This window comes from Mesoplodon bidens, assembly GCF_964165515.1.
Source record: "Mesoplodon bidens genome assembly, chromosome: 15".
In the NCBI taxonomy this organism is placed as follows: domain Eukaryota; kingdom Metazoa; phylum Chordata; class Mammalia; order Artiodactyla; family Ziphiidae; genus Mesoplodon; species Mesoplodon bidens.
The window spans coordinates 22,513,648-22,533,160 of NC_138171.1; the positions used below are offsets into that span (position 1 = coordinate 22,513,648).

Sequence of the window (19,513 nt, forward strand, 5' to 3'; positions counted from 1 at the left end):
GGGACAGGCCCAAAGATTCCAAGCAAGGTGACTGTTTAAAATACTCATGCGAGTAACATTTCTGAGCAACCCAGAGTCACTTAACTGACTTGCTAAGTATAATCGACTTTACCTCTTTAAAAGAACTCTTCAAATGACCTTCCCAAATGCAGACTTTTCCAGAAAGAGATGAACCTCTAACGGTGATTGGATCACCCTCCAATCACAGGCCCTCCTGCTTGGGTAGGACGTGAAGTAGGAGAAAGGACCCCACTGGCCCTGTTTCACAGAAGAGGAAACTGAGGCTCAGGGAAGTCACATCACTTTGCCTGAGGCCACCCAGCAAGGCCAACCACTAGCCCCTCACTCTGACATAGCATTCATGAGCACTCCTGTGCCATCTGCTGCCACTGACTCCATAAAACCAGTCCCAGAAGGCACGGAGTGGGGGGCAGGGGATGTCAAGGGAATCTGGGAGTCTGGGGTCCAGGCCTTCCGACCCTGCACGGTGGCCTCGGGCTGGGAACGCTGCCATCATCCAGGGAGGGCAATGAAAGCAGCTTTTACAAAGCAGGGTCCGAGGCCCTCGGACAGGCCCCCTTTGTCGACTTCCTCTGTCCTCCCCACCCCCAAGCCCCTTGCCTTCAGCATCACCCTCTTTGAATGGCTGGCTCCAGCACACTGCAAATTTGCAACACAAATGCACGGCTTGTCTCTCAGCGGAGCCTCACTGCCCCAGCCTTTTGGAGCCTTTTAAAGCCAGCCTTTCTCTGGGGCGCTTTCTTTCCACAGCTCAAGCCCCCAACCCTTACACACAGGCCCGATCTCGCTAATTAACGCTGGATGAAAACCCATCCTGGGAAGAGAGCCGGGTGGTGAGCGAGCTGTTCCCACCCCTCTCGGAGGATGAGGACGGAACTGGTGGAGGGGGCTGGGCTCTCAGTCTCAAGGCTCGTCCTGGCTTCCTCCCTCCATCCTCTTCCTTGATGGGTTTGAGAATTTACAGCAAGTTAAGCTCATCACCCAGGATGGCTCCCAGCTCTCCCTGTCCGGCTTTCAGAGCTCAGCTCTGATCATAAGAACTACAGTAACAGCTGACACTGGCCAAGTGTACCAGATACTTTGCAAGCATATTTCTGATCCTCACAACAACCTGGGGAGGCAGGTATTAGGGTGCCCATTGTACAGATGTGGTAACTGAGGCTCAGAGCAATTAAACACTTAGTGTGTCCCTCTCTAGGTCTACCTGCCTGAGGAGATGGTGGCACAACTGGATAAACTTATGAAAAGTCATTGAACCGTAGACTTCAAACAGATGACTTTTATGATGTGTGAATTGTACTTCAATAAAACCATTAAAGTTCTTTAAAAAAAAAAAAAAGTAGGAAAGTAAGAATTGGTGGACCATGGAATGTTAACTTGTTGTGGAGCACTGAATTTGCAAGTCAGAAATCTTTGAGTCCCCTGCCCAGCTGTGTGACTGTGAGAAAGTGGGCAGCCTCTTTGTGGCTGTTTCCTCATTTATAACAACGATAGCAGTGGTAAGAGCTAATTTATGAGACTTACTCTATTCCAGGCCTGTACCTTATCCACTGTCACATTTAATCCTCATCCAACAGCCTCATGAGCCTCACTCCCACTTTACAGATTAGGAAACTGAGATCAAGCATGAAGTCTTTAGCTCAATCCCTGGCACAGAGCTTCAGCTGGGGTTGAATTCTGAGTCCCATGGTTTCTTCAGCCAATTCTGTGTGTCCTATATCTGTCCCCTGGCCTTGTGTCCATTCTGGGCGCCCAGCTCTCTGTGGTCCCCACCTTGTGTTGGCTGAGATAACCCCACACCTCCTGACTGTATGAGAGCCCATTGCCCTGGGGGCTCCCAACTCCTCCCTCTGCCACCTGCTGCTGTGACCTGTCAGCCTATTCTTAGTGCCTGGAGATCTGGCCTGACCTGACCACTTTGTGTCCAGGCCTTCAGGGCAACATGCCACTCAGTCCCTGCTTCTCTGGGGAACAACCCATGTTTGCCAAGAACATGGCTCAGTGCAAGCTAAGAAACAGGATCACAAATGTTGCTGCTAGGAGGTTCCTTCAGACATTACTGGTTCTAAATGTGAACCGTAGAGTTGTCCCAAGGGCAGGCAAAGACAGTCTCCAGCCTCCATTCTTCAACCAGAGCAGCCCCGTTTTAAAAAATCTGTTTTATATACTGCACTTTCATAGAAGATTTCCAAAGAAAATCCATGTTTCAAACTCTTTTAAAAGTTTGAAAGCTACTGTTCTCTGCTGTTTCGCTGGGGGTGCAAGTGGGAATTGATGGTATAGAAGCTGAGGCTTGGAGGGTAGAAGTAGCTTGCTGACGGTCACCGAGGTCATGATGGACAGGCACAGGAGGGCCAGCAGGTGTCTGGACTCTTACCTTAGGGCTATTTCCACTCCTCGACAACAGCCGTATGGGAAACCAGAGCTTCTGCCTCGCACACTTTCATGCCATTCTTGAAGATTCTTTAGCTATAGGCTAGAGAAATCTGGAAACACCACTGTCTCAAGATTTCCATCTCTTCCCTCTCACTTCACACACCTCTGAGGCAACTATCAACGTTTGGCTGCTCCAGCACGCGACTATGGATGCCCCCCAGGCTAGCTGCCTACACCAGTCTGTGACCACAGCGGGTTAAGTCAAATAGAGGGAAATCTTGATAATTGGATAAGGGAAATCGCAAACAACTCTCCTCACTAAGGGGAGAAAAACACAAAACACTTAGTCTGTAAAGTTGACTGCCCTGAAGTGAAATAAAGTTGCACAAGGACAAAACAAGATTATATGAACTTTTCAAAAGGCTCATTTATCTCAGAGAGTAAATGAACCCTTGGTGTTTCACTGTAAGGAGTACTCCAATTATTAGAGGAGCAGTATTAGACTCTCTATTCCTCTTGGAATAATATGATAACTTTCCGCTCTGTCTGTTCTCTCAAAGATAAAGGGAAAGTTCATTATGAGCCTTAATTTGCAAGGGGCAAAACCTCTTTCCCCTATTAGGGTTTGTCAGTGTGATGCTAAAAATGATCCTTCGGTGGACTTGTGAGTAATTGATTCTCTGACGCTGACAACGCTCGGGAAAATGAAGGTATAAATGATGGGAGCGCCACGCAGCCGCCGTAGCAAACGCGGAGCGCGGGGGCCCGTGGAGCTGGAGCAGCGTCTCAGAGCAGAGGGAGACCCACCACCTCGGAGGTGAGAGGGGGGCGGCCCCGGGGGCTGGGCTGGATGGGGGTGCGAAAGTTGAGAGCAACTCAGAGACTCCACGTCCAAGAGGCCACTGCCATCCTCTTTGCCCGTGGACTGGTGAGTACATTTTAGGCCCCTCGTTAGGGGCTCTGGAATATGCTTTTGACGGTGGGTGCCATTGTGAGGTTATCTCGAATGCGTGGACCTCAATCCCTGGAGAGGTGGCAGCAGACACGTGTCAGGTGTCTGTCTGGGGCAGATGAGGTCGCAGTGCTCCTTCGAGGGTGTGCAGGTGGGCTTCTGGGGCAAGACATCACCTGGCTAGATTCTCCTGTCAAGCACGGGATTCTGCCATGGACCAGAAAGGAACCAAGTGCCTGTGCAAATCAATACCGCGCACCGATCGCTCAGAGCCGATTCAGCACAATTGCCTGGAAATTGATAACGTTTTGCTTTCTTGCTCAATTGCAGCCTCGCTCCTTACTCTAGGTTTTAGATACAATTATCTGCCCTTGGAGCACTCCATTACCCCCACGCTCGTCTCTCGACCCGGGCTTTAATGGTCCTGAAGTATTTGTATCTTTTACCATAAACCACCTCAAACCCTTTCTGGAAGGAGGTGGGGTGTCACTCTTTTGAATGACCATTCAAGATGCTTCCTCATGAAAAACTTAGATCTCCTTTGACTTGGAACACTATCGGTGAAACAGTTTATAAACTGAACCAGGATGCCAATGCTTTGGGGTTCTTAAATTACACAGCAGAATATTTAAGAAAGGTAAAAGATTTTTTTTCCAGGAGCTCAAAAATGGCCTTGCTAGTTTGGCACTTGAGACCTGACCTCTGCTGTTAGCTGAAGGTTCATCTGCAGAATTCCTGTAGCAGTCCTGGCATGAAGTCTGGCAAAAAGTGCCAACTGATGTAAATCAAATGCCCATTTATCCTGAATCCAGACGACCTCAAATATATCTAATCACAGAATTAGTTTGTAAGCGCTGCGGAGAGCTAACTGATACTCATCATGATAGATGATAAACCCTAAAACGCCTTCGGAGCCATCAAGGGGGTGTCAGTGGTGCCCTTGGACTCATGCTCGATTTAATTCAGTGAATTCTAGCTCCTTAGACTGGCCAGGTGGAAGATGTCTGCCAATAGCTATTTTAGTCCTAGTGACACAACCTCTATTCTCATCACACCAGAAACTGGATAATTCTTGTTGTTTTCCCTCTTTGTCCAATGGGATTTTGCCACCCCATGGATTAGGTTCTCATACCCCAGAGGTTACAGTGGTGGCTTGACCCATCCCTGGGGCAAGCGGTTTATGGCAAATCTTGTGCCTCTTGGTTGACCAGATTATGAGGTTGCCCAGCCTCCTTCTGCATGACCACGGGTTACTAGATTTACTATGACTTGCCCCCCAAAGTCTGCCAATATCAGGTTATTTTCAACTCCCTAAAACCATCGGATGTGCACAGGGACACGCCAACCAAGCAGGTGTTCCTGTTTGTCCCCCTTGTTTCTTCCCCAGAGACCCAGTAACAAAGAGCAAAAGCTTTCAGTCTTCTCAGAACCGTTTCCCATGTGCAGGTGATGAATTCTGAAGCACCCCATGAATAGGGAGTCTTGTGAATAAGGGCTTGTTTCTGAGAGGCCGCCGTGCAGATCAGGAGGCCCGTTCTGAAGTGCCCACTCTGAAACTAATTTGATGGAGGACCATGGAAAAAGGCCCTTCTCCTCTCTGGGCTCATTTCCTTGGCTGTAAAATTGGAGGTCGTGATACCTGCTCCCGAGGGCGAGTGTGAGGGTGGGCTGTGCGGGCCGGGTGGGCACAGGGGCTGGGAATCACTTGTGCCAGCCCTGGGAGAAGGGGCAGTGGGTGGGGAGGCTGAGGTGGAGCTTAGGCCAAAAACAGAGGTTAGGGCTTCGCTCTGGAGGGGCTGAGGTGTCACGGGCTTCGGAGAGGTGAGTGAGGTGACTGGGGGCCTGGATGTGCTCAGGTCATTACAAGATCAGCAGGAAAGAAGGCGAGAAAGCCCAGGATGCAGCTGGGAGACAGAAGAACAGTGGTTATGTCAAGGAGACCCCTTTGCCTCCAAAGATCTCCTTACTTAGGAAACTCTAGCAGTGGACCAGGTCGGGAAAGGGGGGCCAGGTGTGATAGTGTGTGGTGAGGACAGAAGACTGAAGATCCTTGGTCTGGGGGGGCCAAGTTCTAAGTCAGATGCAAAATGCATCTAAAGGGCTTGTCGTGTTGATGAAGGCACAGAAGGTCTGGGAGGCACGGCAGGTGGATGGCAAAGGGGCAGCCCGTGGGGCCGACACGACGGTCTCATCTTTTCTCTAGCCCCGATCCTTACCAGAATAGTAAACGCTTAACAAGTGTTTGAAGGATAAGGGGACTTGGACTTGGTGCAACGAGAAAAACTTCCTAACAGGAAGAGCTGCCTGGATATCGGACAGACTGGCTTAGAGTTAGTGAGCTCCCTGTCACTTACCGGCAGCAAGTGTTTGAGCTGAAACTGGAGCATTGTCTCTGGGCGGGGAGGGTGAAGGGGTGCACATCAAAGAGGGGCTGATGACTGAGGCCTGGCTAGCTGCTCCCTCCAGCTCTGGAGGTGCAGGGGTCTCGGGCAGCATTGAGCAGTCCCCGGGGTGCTTCCTGGAGTCTCAGGGCATCCCTGGGTTAGTCGAGACCCCAGTGTCTGGGAGAACAGGGGTGATGCCCTGAGAAGACAAGTGAGCCCGGGAAAGGAAGTGGATTCCCTCAGGGCTGGTCCTTCCTGCCGGAAACCCCTCCTCAGCAGGACCAGCTGGAAATGGAGCGATGCGGGGAGATGGTGGAACATGAGGGGTCCTGCCCTCTCAGGGGCTGGCTGAGCCTCCGGAGGGGTCTGTATCCCCATGGAGTGCGCATCCTGCTGAGAGGCAGTGCCCCTGGGAGATGAGAAGACTCAACTCTGAGATGGCTGAGTCACTTCGAGGCCAGCCGCTTCCACACCGTGGTCTTACAGCAGTGGCACCGCCCCAGCCGATGCAGCTCTCTCCCTGTAGACTGTTCTTCCCCTAATTGCCGAGCACGGTGTCAGCAGGCCCCAGTGAAGGACAATTACGTGATCTATGAGATGATTCTGCCTCACGGGCTCCCCAGGCTCCCTGGTCTCTTCCAGGGCAAAATCTAAGCATCTGGAGCAAGATGTATAGCCTTCCTCCCTTTCCTCCAACTCCTCACAAAATCAGGACAGCCTGCTCCTTGAGCATTAGGTCACTGGAGCAGAGGTGTGTGGAGAATTGCCCACATGCCAAGCGCTCACTTCAGGTGCCTCATCTCACCTCATGCTCACAAGGACCCTATGCAGTAGGTGTAGTTATTGACTCCATTTTATGGATAGAGAAACTGAGGTCCAGAAAGAAGAAGCCACTAGTCCTGGGATGCACAGCTAGTGATGGCAGAGCCCAGATGTGAACTCAGATTTGTCTGACTCAGAGCCTGAGCTGTTAGCCCTGTTCAATACCGTCAGTGCCACACTGGGCTGGTGGGTGACTTCGGTGACTAGGGGAAGGTGTTTGCTCCTCCCCTATTCCTTGCTGAGGCCTGAATCCCATGTATAAGGCCTTACAAGGAGGGGCAGTTTCACCATTATCATTCATGTTATGTTCAACCCTGTGAGGTCAGCAGAGTAGCCTTATCATGCCCATTTTACAGATGGAGAAAATGAGGTCAGAGCTTGTGACTGCCAGAGGCAGAACTTGAACCCAGGTGTGTCTGGGTTCCTTTTCCTACCCAACAGCTTCCAAAAGACAAGGGCCAAACTTGCATGGAGCCAAGCCCAGGGCTGGGCCCACCCAGCAAAAGGCATCCCAGTGGCCATGGCTTCACCTGACCTTTTCTTCCTGTCTGTCACTTCCCAGGTGCCAGCACAGGGGTGAAGGATGCTGCTCTGGGTGTTCTTCCTCGTGACTCTCACCCTCAGCAGCGGCTCCCACGGCTCCCTGCCCTCCCAGCCCCTCAGGTAAGCAGTCCTGACAACAGGACCTGCTGGATTCCTGCCACCCCAAAGCCAGCCCTGCCAGGGTTGCTACTTAGGGGATGCAGAGTCAAGCCACCAGCTGGTCCCCAGCTATCTCCTTGGTCAGCCTCCACTGCTCATCTCTGGGAGGGAGGCAGACCCTGAGCCCCAGAGAGGTCACTCAGCCCAGGTTCCAGCTCTCTCTGGGGACAGGCCACAGAAGGACCTTATAGAGACCCCATGAGCACAGCCCTCCTGGGCCTCCCACCCTGCCTTTTGACCTCTGACTCCTTCCACTAGGATGCCGAGGTACGCAGACGCCATCTTCACCAACAGCTACCGGAAGGTGCTGGGCCAGCTGTCTGCCCGCAAGCTTCTCCAGGACCTCATGAGCAGGCAGCAGGGGTGAGCTGACGTTCTCGTGACTTCTTCCCGTACCCCAAGTGCATCGCGGTTTGGAGGGACCAAGTTTGGTCTCTCCCCTTGCACAGCATCTGGCATTTCTGGACTCGCCATAGCAGAAGGGCTCCAATGTCAAACCTCAGCTTACACTTAACTAATAAATGATCACTGAGCACCCACTATGTGCTTGTCCCTGTGATGGGCTCCAACAGTGACAACAGCAGTGGTAGTCACCGCTTGACTGTGGCTCTGCCAGAAACAAAGACTTTGCCCTGGGACATTTACACACACCCAGCACAGTGCTGGGCACAGAGTAAGCCCTTGGTAGTGTTAGCCATTATTCTTAGTTTCTTTTCTTCTTCTTCATTTTTTTTTTTTTTAGTATTTATTTATTTATTTGGCTGTGCTGGGTCTCAGTTGCAGCACACGAGATCTTTAGCTGTGGCAAGAAAACTCTTAGTTGCGGCACGTGGGAATCTTTTAGTTGCAGCATGTGGGATCTTTTAGTTGCAGCATGCGGGATCTAGTTCCCTTACCAGGGATCGAACTCAGGGCCCCCTGCATTAGGAGCGCAAAGTCTTAACCACTGGACCACCAGGGAAGTCCCTATTCTTAGTTTCTTAAGTGCTCTTTCCAACAACTCTACAGAGCAGGTCCTCTTACCCCCATCATACAGAAGCTACATGAATAGCTTCTAAAGGACACAACCAAAGAGTGGCAGAGTTAGCATTCAAACAGCCTGACTCTACAGCCTGAACACTTTTTAGTTTTTTGTTTGTTTTTTAAAAATTTATTAATTAATTAATTTTTGGCTGCGTTGGGTCTTCGTTGCTGCACATGGGCTTCCTCTAGTTGTGACGAGTGGGAGCTACTCTCCGTTGCGGTGCCTGGGCTTCTCACTGCGGTAGCTTCTCTTGTTGCAGAGCATGGGCTCTAGGCGCGTGGGCTTCAGTAGTTGTGGCTCACGGGCTTAGTTGTTCCGCGGCATGTGGGATCTTCCCGGACCAGGGCTCGAACCCATGTTCCCTGTATTGGCAGGCGGATTCTTAACCACTGCACCACCAGGGAAGCCCCACTTTTTAGTTTTTATTTTGAAAAAATTCCAAACTTACAGAGAAGTTGCAGCAATAGTACAAAGGGCTTTCACATTCCCTTCCCTGTAGTCAACAGTTCCTAATATTTTTATTATATTTGCTTACTTTGTCTCTAGACATACACACACAAACCCAGGTACATATTATTATTATTATTATTATTATTATTTTGCTGAGCCATTTGAGAGTGGATTGCAGTCTTCATGACCCTTTATCCTTAAGTACTTCTGTGTGTCTCCTAGTATATAATTAAAGGACACTCTCTTACATAATCACAGTATAATTATCACTTAGAGTCCATATTCAAATTTCACCAGTTGTCCCCAGCTGGATGTTTCTCATCCAGGACCCAATCCAGCATCACAGGTGGCATCATAGTTGTCAGGTCTCTTTAGTTTCTTTTAATCTGGACCAGTTCTTCAGTCTTTTGTGACATTGACGTTTTTGATTAGTAAAGGACAGTTCTTTATAGAATGTCCCTCATATTGGACTTGCCTGGTGCTTTCTCATGATCACATTCATCTTATGCAACAGAAGTGATGTTGAGTCCTTCTCAGTGCATCCTATCGGGAGGCACATGATGGTTAGCATGATGTCTGCCAGGTTTCTCCTCTGTAAAGTTAACATTTTCTCCTTTGTAATTAATAAGTCATCTGTAGGAAGATATGTGTTTCATAATCTATTGTCTTCACTCCTATAGATACTGTCTTCTTAAATGTTGCTGAGTCTAATTCAGTTGGGTGCAAGAGTCTATGCCAGATATTGGAATAGGCAGCGGGACGCACCCTGCTCTGCTAACTTTGCCCTGGCCTTTCGCAGGCCTCTCTGAGTCCTATTCAAGTAGCAACCTCAGTCGTTTCTCTTTTTCTAATCGAACAGAGAGAGAAACCAGGAGCAAGGAGCAAAGGTACGGCTTGGCCGTCAGGTGGACAGCATGTGGGCAGACCAAAAGCAGATGGCATTGGAGAACATCCTGGTGACCCTGCTGCAGGAGCACAGGTGGGAATACGTGTGTATGTGTGTGTGTATGCGTGCGTGTGCATGTGTGTGTGTTTAGGGACCTCAGAGATTTCTTTCCCAGAGGGTGGGCAGGAAAAGGAAAGAAACTCCTCATCTCCAAAGGTGTGGGGCTCTACCAAGCAAACTGGGAATGGGGTCCCTCCTTCCACACATCAAGAACTGGAAGAAGGGGAGAAAATGTGCCACAGAGACTGGTCTTGTCCACTGCTGTGTCTCCAGTGTGTAGCCAGAGGCCAGGCTCAGTGTCTGTGTCCAGAAATGTTACTCAACAGTTCTGGGATAGGATCCAGGAATCTAAATCATCTTAACAAGGGTCCCAGGGGACTCTGATGCTGATGTAGTAGAAGGCGTGCCCTGGATCCCTTACCAAGTTCATAAAACTGTAAAGCCAAAGGAAGACCAGCCCCTCCCAACACCCTCGGGTGGACAAGTGTGAGCAGCGTTCGTGAGAGGGAGAGATGGGAGTGACAGTCAGTTCCCCTCTCCCTGACCCTCACAATCCCAGTAGGAGTCAGGGGAGATCAGGAATGAGTTTTCCCATTTTACAGAGGAGGAAAACTGAGGCAAAGAAGGGGCAGCATCTGGCCCCAAGTCAGGGACTAGGCAGGCCCAAGACCTGCCTTGCTTCCCTGGAGCGCTTCACATGAACTCCACTTTGCAGACAAAGTTTCCCCAAAATGACACGACTGTTTGGAGAAACTCTGCTATATTTTAGAGCCTGACTTTGAACTGTGAGCACAAACGTGTCCCAGCACGACTCTGCCAGGCACTTCTGGACCAAACTATTAAACAAATTCAGTTCCCAGCAGAGCTCTCCGTGTGCCCCCTCACCTTCGTCCCAGCCTAATTAAACACCAAGAGCTCAGAGATCTCACCAAGTACAGTCCTGGGGAGATGCAAGCAGCAGCAGGGTGACAGGAAGAGTGCAGGAGGGGCAAGAACCAGCCTGGGAGGCAGGATGGACACGTGAGGCCCAGGTCTGGTTCTGCAGCCAACTCTCCGCACAGAGCAAGTCAGCTTCCCAGTTCCCTCCTCTGTGAAGGGAGTGGGTTCGCTCCAATCACCGCCAAGGTCCCGAAGGCTAGAATTCTTTTTAAAAATGCCCCTAAGAATAATGCTTCCCCCTGTGCCTCTCACGCTGGGATTAGGTCATCATTCACCTGCTTTATGGCTCCCACCAGGCCGCAGTGGGGCAGAGTGGCCCTAAGGAGGGCCAAGTCCTAAGAATGCAGGCTTTGTTCCTGCAGGTTAAAAGCCAGAGGCTTGGGGCCTCCCTGGTGGCGCAATGGTTGAGAGTCCGCCTGCGGATGCAGGGGATACGGGTTCGTGCCCCGGTCTGGGAGGATCCCATATGCCGCGGAGCGGCTGGGCTCGTGAGCCATGGCCTCTGGGCCTGCGCGTCCGGAGCCTGTGCTCTGCAATGGGAGAGGCCACAACAGTGAGAGGCCCGCATACCGCAAAAAGAAAAAAAAAAAAAAAAAAAAAAGCCAGAGGCTTCACAGAGCTCGAAGTCACAGAGCAGCAGGAAGGGGCCTGGAGGCTGCTCCAGCCACTGTTCCCCCTCCAGCTCAACTGCTGCAAATACCAGCACATCACAGTGGGCCTGAGAAAACATAACAGCAGAATGAGTTCTTACACCTTAAGAGTGCAGAGTAGAATGATTTGGCAGATGGCATCCTTTTGCACTCACCACACTTTGTGTCCACATAACAGTCCTATAAGGTAACAAGTTCAGATTTATCCATCTTCCCAACCCTTAAAAATCATCCAAGGGCGTCCCTGGTGGCGCAGTGGTTGAGAGTCTGCCTGCTGATGCAGGGGACGCAGGTTCGTGCCCCGGTCCGGGAAGAACCCACATGTCGTGGAGCGGCTGGGCCCGTGAGCCATGGCCGCTGGGCCTGCGCGTCCGGAGCCTGTGCTCCGCAACCGGAGAGGCCACAACAGTGAGAGGCCTGCGTACCTCAAAAAAAAAAAAATCATCCAAAGATGGCCAGGCTCTGGGCTGGAGGGACAGCGGTGAATGAGACAGCCGTGGTCTCTGCTCACATGGAATTCATAACACACTGAGGTAGACAGAAATTAATCAAGTACTTGTACAGTGGATTATTTAATGTGTGATAAATGGTAAGAGATGTAAAGGGTGTGGTGAATGTGTATGCTGGAAAGAATAACCTAATCTAACCCTGTCTGGGGATTAGAAGCAGCTTCTTCACAGGCAAGTGACTGCTCAGGATCTCACTGGGAGTAGGTTGGGAGAACTGGGGCTAAGACTGAGGTCCTTTTGGGACCCAGATAGTCAGTCTTAACACCGGAGTCTCCATCACCCTAATTCCAGGTGTCCTGTCCCATCTTGCCAGTGGCCCCAGACTGAGATTTATCTTTCTTTCTGTGACAGGAATTCCCAAGGATGAAGATTCTGCATATATTTCCTGCTCCCTGCAGCTGAGACACAACAGCATCGGTTAATCCTATTTAATTTCTGACCTACCTTTTCCTTTATAAATACAATAAAATTCCCCCATACTGGTCTGCATTTCAATTTTTCTTTTATCTTCAACCTAATTTTTTCATGTTTTACATAGTTACATTTCCCAAAGTGGTATTACAAAATATTAAAAAAAAAAAAAGGCTAACACTTACCAAACACTCAGTGTCAGCCAAGCAGCTTCACGTGTAGAATCTCATGCACTCCTCACACAGCCTAATGGGAGGTATTGGCATCCTTCTCATTTCACAGACGAGGAACTGAGGCACAGAAAGGTGAACTGAATTGCCACAGTCACCGCTGGCAAGGAGAGAGCTGAGATTCAAACCCAGGGGGTCCAGCCCAGAACCGGACTCTTAGCCATATTTGTCTACTCTGGGCGAAAGTCATCCTTCATCCACTGGCGACTTGTTCACCTATGAGCAATACCATTTATTCATTCAACAAATATTTCTAGAGCTCCCACTATGTGCCAAGTGCTGTTCTAGGCACTGGGAATACAGTTGTGAGCAAACACAGTCCCTGACCTCATAGAACTTATATTCTAGGACACAGGGAAGGGTAAGGGTAAGCTGGGACGAAGTGAGAGAGTGGCATTGACATATATACACTACCAAATGTAAAACAGACAGCTAGTGGGAAGCAGCTGCATAGCACAGGGAGATCAGCTTGGTGTTTTGTGACCACCTAGAGGGGTGGGATAGGGAGGGTGGGAAAGAGACGCAAGAGGGAGGGGATATGGGGATATATGTATGCATATAGCTGATTCACTTTGTTATAAAGCAAAAACTAACACAACATTGTAACGCAATTATACTTCAATAAAGATGTTAAAAAAAATGGGAAAGAATAATAAAAACAAGTAAATACAGTAAGTCCCCTGCATACGAAAGAGTTCCGTTCTGAGAGTGCATTCGTAAGCCCAATTTGTTCGTTTATGTCCAACAAAGTTAGCCTAGGTACCCAACTAACACAATCGGCTATAGAGTACTGTACTGTAATAGGTTTATAATACTTTTCACACAAATAATACGTAAAGAACAAACAAACACAAAAAAATAAAGAAACATTTTTAATTTTACAGTACAGTACCTTGAAAAGTACAGTAGCACAGTACAACAGCTGGCGCTTCTTAGCCATACCAGCTACATCACTGCTGCTTTTACGCTTGCTTCCGGACATCCTGCGTTTGAAGTAAAGATACTGAACTACTGTACTCTATATAGTACTGCACAGCAAAGTACACAAAAGCACAACCACTTATAGAGGATGCACACACGTGACAATGTACGCCAGACACGTGAACTAGCTTACGTGACTGGACATACGCATGTTCACATCTTTGAAAGCTCACAACTTGAAGGTTCGTATGTAGGGGACTTACTGTATAGAATATGTAAGATGGTGGCGATTGCAAAGGGAAAATAATTAAGGGGATGGGAGTGCGGGAGGGGATTATTTTATCTCTAGTGAATATGTATGCGGTGTGGTGGTTAGGAAAGGCCTCTCTGATGAGGGACATTTGAGTAAAGTCCCTCAAGAGTTGGCCTTGGGCTTCCCTGGTGGCGCAGCGGTTGAGAGTCTGCCTGCCGATGCAGGGGACGTGGGTTCGTGCCCCGGTCCGGGAAGATCCCACATGCCGCGGAGCAGCTGGGCTTGTGAGCCATGGCCGCTGAGCCTGTGTGTCCGGAGCCTGTGCTCCGCAACGGGAGAGGCCACAACAGTGAGAGGCCCACGTACCGCAAAAAAAAAAAAAAAAAAAAAAAAAGGTCCACATCCAAAAAATCTTAAAAATAAAAAAAGAGAGAAAATGGCAGGAGAGGAGTCCGAGCTGGTGAGTATAGACCTGACTGCCCAATATGGTGGCCACTGAACACACATGGCTGCTGAACACTTGAAAGGTGGCTAATATCAACTGAGATGTGCTTTAAGTGTGTTTCAAAGATGGTATGAAAAAAGAATACAGACTATCTCAGTAATGTTTTTTGTATTGATTACATGTTAAAATAATATTTTGAATAGATTGGGTTAAATAAAATATATTAAAATTGAATTTCACCTGTTTCTTTTTTTCATTATTATTTTTTTTTTTAATTTTTTTTTTGCGGTACGCGGGCCTCTCACTGCTGTGGCCTCTCCCATTGCGGAGCACAGGCTCTGGACGCACAGGCTCAGCGGCCATGGCTCACGGGCCCAGCCGCTCCACAGCATGTGGGATCCTCCCGGACCAGGGCACGAACCCGTGTCCCCTGCCTCAGCAGGCGGACTCTCTACCACTGCGCCACCAGGGAAGCCCTCACCTGTTTGTTACTTATTTGTTATGGTTACTAGAAAAATTTAAATCACCTATGGGGCTTGCATTACATTTCTATTGGACAGCACTGGTAGAGACAATTCTTTGAAGAAGTTTTGCTATACAGGGAAGCAGAGAGCTGAAGCCACTGACCAGATGTACCTATGTCGGTGATTACCCAACTTTTTCTATTCATGAACAGTTTTACCTGGGCCAGATACCCACACACATCACCTACACCACCACACAGCACCCCACACATAGACTCTTCTTAGACTCTGAACTTTCCGAGAGGGGATCAAAACATTCTATATTTTGACTTGGGTAATGGTTACACTAGCGTAGTTAGATGTAAAAATTCATTGAGCTATACACTTAAGATTTGTGCATCTTACTATAAGTAAATTAAATCTAAAAAAAAAAAAGTGAAACGTCTGGATGATGGGATGTGTGTTTGGATTAAAAGTACGAGAAGATTTGTAGCATCTCAGAGTTGATGGGGACTCAGAGGTGAGCAGTCCCACCTTTTCCGGCCTTTTCCGACCTGGCACACACAGTGCTGGACCCGCATCCCATGGGCCCCGTCTCCCACACCAGGGCTGTAAAGCCAGCTCAGGGCTTCACCCGGTTCAGACCACCTGCTCTCTCTGGGAGTCCCCAGTTTGCCCTCCAAAAGAAAGAATGTGAAGCGTGGGAAAGGCTCTGCGGGGGGCCACCGTGGCTCCGTGGAGGAGACAATACCAACAATGGGCAACAAAAGCCCCCTTCAGAAGAGAAGGCTGGCCTTTGAGGGCCGAGGTCCACTTCAACCAGGCTGAGCGGGCTGGCCGAGAACCTGCCAAGGAAGGAGAACAAAGGAGGAGGCTGCTGAATGGTGGTTTCGCCAGGCCAGCCCAAGTCCCCCCTTCCTTCCCCCAGACCCACCTGCTCATCTCTTTCCTCCGCCTGTCCCGACAAAAGCAAAGACTGAGGGCTCTCTCAACTTCCAATGTGTTTTTCAAATGAAACAACGAGCACTGGGCCCCGCTGCTACTTGTGATTTTCGACGTGAATGCCATTATAAAGGAAAAGACCGTGATGACAATTCCGGTGCTTTATCTCCATTAACTACGACACTAATGGCAGCTTACAGGACTTAAACCCTCCCCACAGAGGGACTGGGAGCTTCCCATTCGTTTGGGGGGTCCCACTTAAGATGGAGTGCTATTATTTTTTTTCCCCTAAAGAAATGCTCTAATCAATGGGGGACTTGTTGCTTATGATAATCCCTTATGTTTATATTAAAGTTCACAAAGGGGTTTCCCATCCATTGCTTCATGTGCTCCCTTAGCACAGCCCTTGGGGGAGGGCAGAGCAGAGGCAAGAGGTCGGGTCCTACAGCTCGGAGGGGGCAAAGCTCGGAACAGACTCCTGATTCCAGGACAGTGCTCCTGTGTTGTTTCAAGCCTCCAGGCCCTTCAGGAAATGACAGCTGGGGAAGCAAGTGAATTCAACCAACCAACAAAGAAACGTGGACCTGGTACAAACTGCTTACTGGGCTCCTGCCAACGACACACAGGAAACAACAATGGTAATATCTATACTAATCCAAGAAAACTCTGAGTCAATGTCAGTGCCAGGCACTGTAGTCTGTGTTTTGGATGTGACCTCATTTAAACCTTATAAAGCCCTCAGAGGTATTATCCCATTTTTACTGATAAGAAACTAAGGCTCAGGGGGTTGAAGAAAGGTCAGTCGGACTCTGACCTGCTGTGCTGAGTACTCGTTATAGAGAAGGAAAGGCCCAGGCACTACTGTGGTGTCAAATGAAAACCAGAGCTGCACAGCAGTTAAAGAGGTAAGAACAGATTTTATTCAGGACTACTGCAATAGGGGGAAAGAGACCTCATATAGAAGTGGGCTCAATTCTGAATACAGCATGGTCTAGTGGGAACTGATAGCCAACGAGCAGGGTGGGGAACAGTGGATGGAAACTTACCAAGAAGATACATCAGGGGTAAGGGGATTCTAGCTAAGCTGACCTAATAGGATTCTGGCTGAAGATAGGCCAGGAAGATCAGACATCACCTGGGAGATGGTGGAGCATGAGGAATCTGACCACATATCAGGGTGATCAGACATGGAGGTGGGAGGGTCTGGTTAAACTGCTTAGCAGGGTTCTTGCTAAAACTAGATTTTAAAAGAAAGAGTACAGATGGGCGTAGGAGAAATTTGAGGATCCTGACTAAAGTTTGGTCAAGCAAAGGATCTTTGCTAGTAGCAAATAATTTGAGCAACAAATCCAGTGGATTTCATTAGGCCTGTTCTCAACTGCAGCCTCCCCAGACCTACCACGAGGCTACAAGCAAGCAGACTCTCTCCTGCAGCCTTCAAGAGGCTTCTCCCAGTGGGTAGGGCCAGAAAGACAGCATACGAGCTGTTTCTGCCTCTGCTGTATCTCAGCATAAAATTCAAGTTCCCTTAATTTGCTGTCAGTCTTAAAATCTATCCCCTTTACCATGGCCCTTAAAATCCGTATTTGTTATGGCTTCCAAGGATACTCTCTTCCTTACTAGCTCCGCCCTAGTTACTCTGGCCTGCTTTCAGTTCAGATACGCCAAGCCCTTGCCTCAGAACCTTTGCGTATGTTGCTTCTCTGCCTAGAACGTTCTTCCCCAGCTCTGCAAAGACTGCCTCTTTCCCTTCGACCGTCAGCTTAGCCTTCCCAACCCCTCTAGATAACTATTCCTTTTCGGATTTGTGATTACCCTGCTCCCTTTCCCTCGTCCCCTCCGGGATATAAATGGACCAAGGGCAGGGAACAATCTGTCTTGCTCACTGCCACAGCTGGACCAAGCACAGAGCCTGGCACGTAGCAGATGTCCGCTGTGCTTTATTCTGCAGCTCCTCTAGGTCTGCAGGCCAGCTCTGAAGCAGCCATGGCGCCCCTGAGCCCTGCCAGCCCCTTCTCTAGGAAGCCGTTTCCTGATCTCCTGCCCTCCAGCCACTGCACTGCTATGCTCAGGCCCTACTGTCCCTTCTCTACACCTCTGTCCAGCAGGCCTCAACCAGTCTGTTTTCCAGAACTATACAGGTCTGGTTACAGGTGCGACAGTACCAGGTGGGTGGGTCTCCTGCTCTCCTCCCTTCCCCACCACTCTGAGCTCCTGAGGTCCCAGCACCCATAAGCAGGGACACTAGGAGCCACCCAACAGCAGTGGGAGACCAACATCACCTTTTCCCATCAGGGTGGGATAAGAAGCTAAAATTTAAAAGCAAGGCTTTCAAAGTCATACATCTACAGGAGCCAGGCAGGTACCAATCGCATGAAGTTTGTGGGAGGACCGATGCCAGAGTAGGTGGAACCCGTGGGGGCAGGACTGTGGCAGACGGGAGAGTGCAGGCCCAACCCAAAGGCAGCAGATGCTATTCAGCTTCAGCTGATTGTTGCCATACAGGAATCAGGCCCAATGCTGCCGGCTCTGATTTTGTTTTTCCAGAGAATCCCAAACCCCCAATTGGATTTTTAAAAAAATAAATTTATTTATATATTTTTATAAATTTATTTTATTTATCTTTGGCTGCGCTGGGTCTTCGTGGCTGCCCACAGGCTTTCTCTAGTTGCGACGAGCGGGGGCTACTCTTTGCTGCGGTGCGCGGGCTTCTCATTGTGGTGGCTTCTGTTGTTGCAGAGCATGGGCTCTAGGTGTGCAGGCTTCAGTAGTTGTGGCTCGCGGGCTTAGTTGCTCCGTGGCATGTGGGATCCTCCCGGACCAGGGCTCGAACCCATGTCCCCTGCACTGGCAGGCAGATTCTTAACCACTGTGCCACCAGGGAAGTCCCCAAATTGGATTTTTATATGAATCTTCTCAATTTGTAAATGTTAGCAACTAACTCAATTTAAAAAAACCAAAAAACACTATGGATCAAATAAAACATGGGCCACCGGTTTGCAACCTCTGGGAAAGGTGAGGTCTCCCTCCTATATTAGAGGCACCCGTTATTGCCCCTATCAGCCTCTCCCCTGCAGAGTCCCATTCAGAACTAGCCGAAGTTCCAGAATCTCCTTTCCTCTTTCCCCAATTAAAATCCCCATTTTGAAGGGGCAAGTCCAGCTACGTTGGAAAGCAATCTGATTAAAATAATTTCTACCCCCCAAGCTCAATAAATACTCCTAGGATTACCTGCATTTCAAAAGTTATCTACTATTATGTTTCAATTAATAGAAGTAGAGGCAATGAGCCAAAGTACATAACTATGGGACAATTAGGACAGATGCCAAGCACTGAGCCAAGCACTTCAGATGCATGAAACTCTTTCAGCCATATGAGGAGGTACTGTTATTATCTTTTACAGAAGAAAAAAATGGAGGCTTAGAGACATTAAGGGACACTAGGAGCCACCCAACAGCAGTGGGAGACCAACATCACCTTTTCCCATCAGGGTGGGATAAGAAGCTAAAATTTAAAAGCAAGGCTTGCCCAACACTGAAGTCTGCACACATAAACACACTGCTCAATATTACTTCTCTAAGGGATATCGTATAACCTCCATGTAATGGTCGTCCCGGGCACAACTTCCAAAGGGGCATTCTTGAGATGCATGTGTCCCTCTAAGAACCTAAGGTAGCTCATGGGCTCAGCCTTCTTCTAAGATAATCCCTTCCCTTCCCCACTGCACGCCAAGACCAAACTTTCAAGGCAAAAGCAGAGGGGTCTTCAGACATCGACAGGACATAGTTGGTACCCAGTGCTGGAGATGAAGAAAGGATGCTGGCTTTTCCAGGTAATCCTCAGCTCTGCTAAGAAAGAGGTGACAGGGGGCACGAGTCCGATCCCTGGTCGGAGAATTAAGCTCCCACATGCTATGCGGCGCGGCCAAAAAAAAGAGGTGAGAAGGACCAATGTAAAACATCCTGGAGAAACACCCTGGCCACTGTGTCAAGCATACTTCCCAACGAAGGCCTCATGTTATGTGCCCTGGGAATCCAATCAGCCCCAAAGTACCGGAAGAAACTCTCAGGTC

The 19,513-nt window shown here is 49.2% G+C and overlaps 1 protein-coding gene across 1 annotated transcript; it reads left to right on the plus strand.

Moving 5' to 3' along the window:
• Positions 1–7,138: 7,138 nt before the first annotated feature.
• On the plus strand, positions 7,139–15,299 carry GHRH (growth hormone releasing hormone; the record flags this gene model as incomplete). The annotated part of the gene is made up of 4 exons (XM_081255124.1): positions 7,139–7,218; positions 7,516–7,620; positions 9,591–9,724; positions 15,067–15,299. The coding sequence occupies 4 exons, from the start codon at positions 7,139–7,141 to the stop codon at positions 15,297–15,299; spliced, it is 552 nt and encodes a 183-aa protein (XP_081111250.1).
• Positions 15,300–19,513: the final 4,214 nt, after the last annotated feature.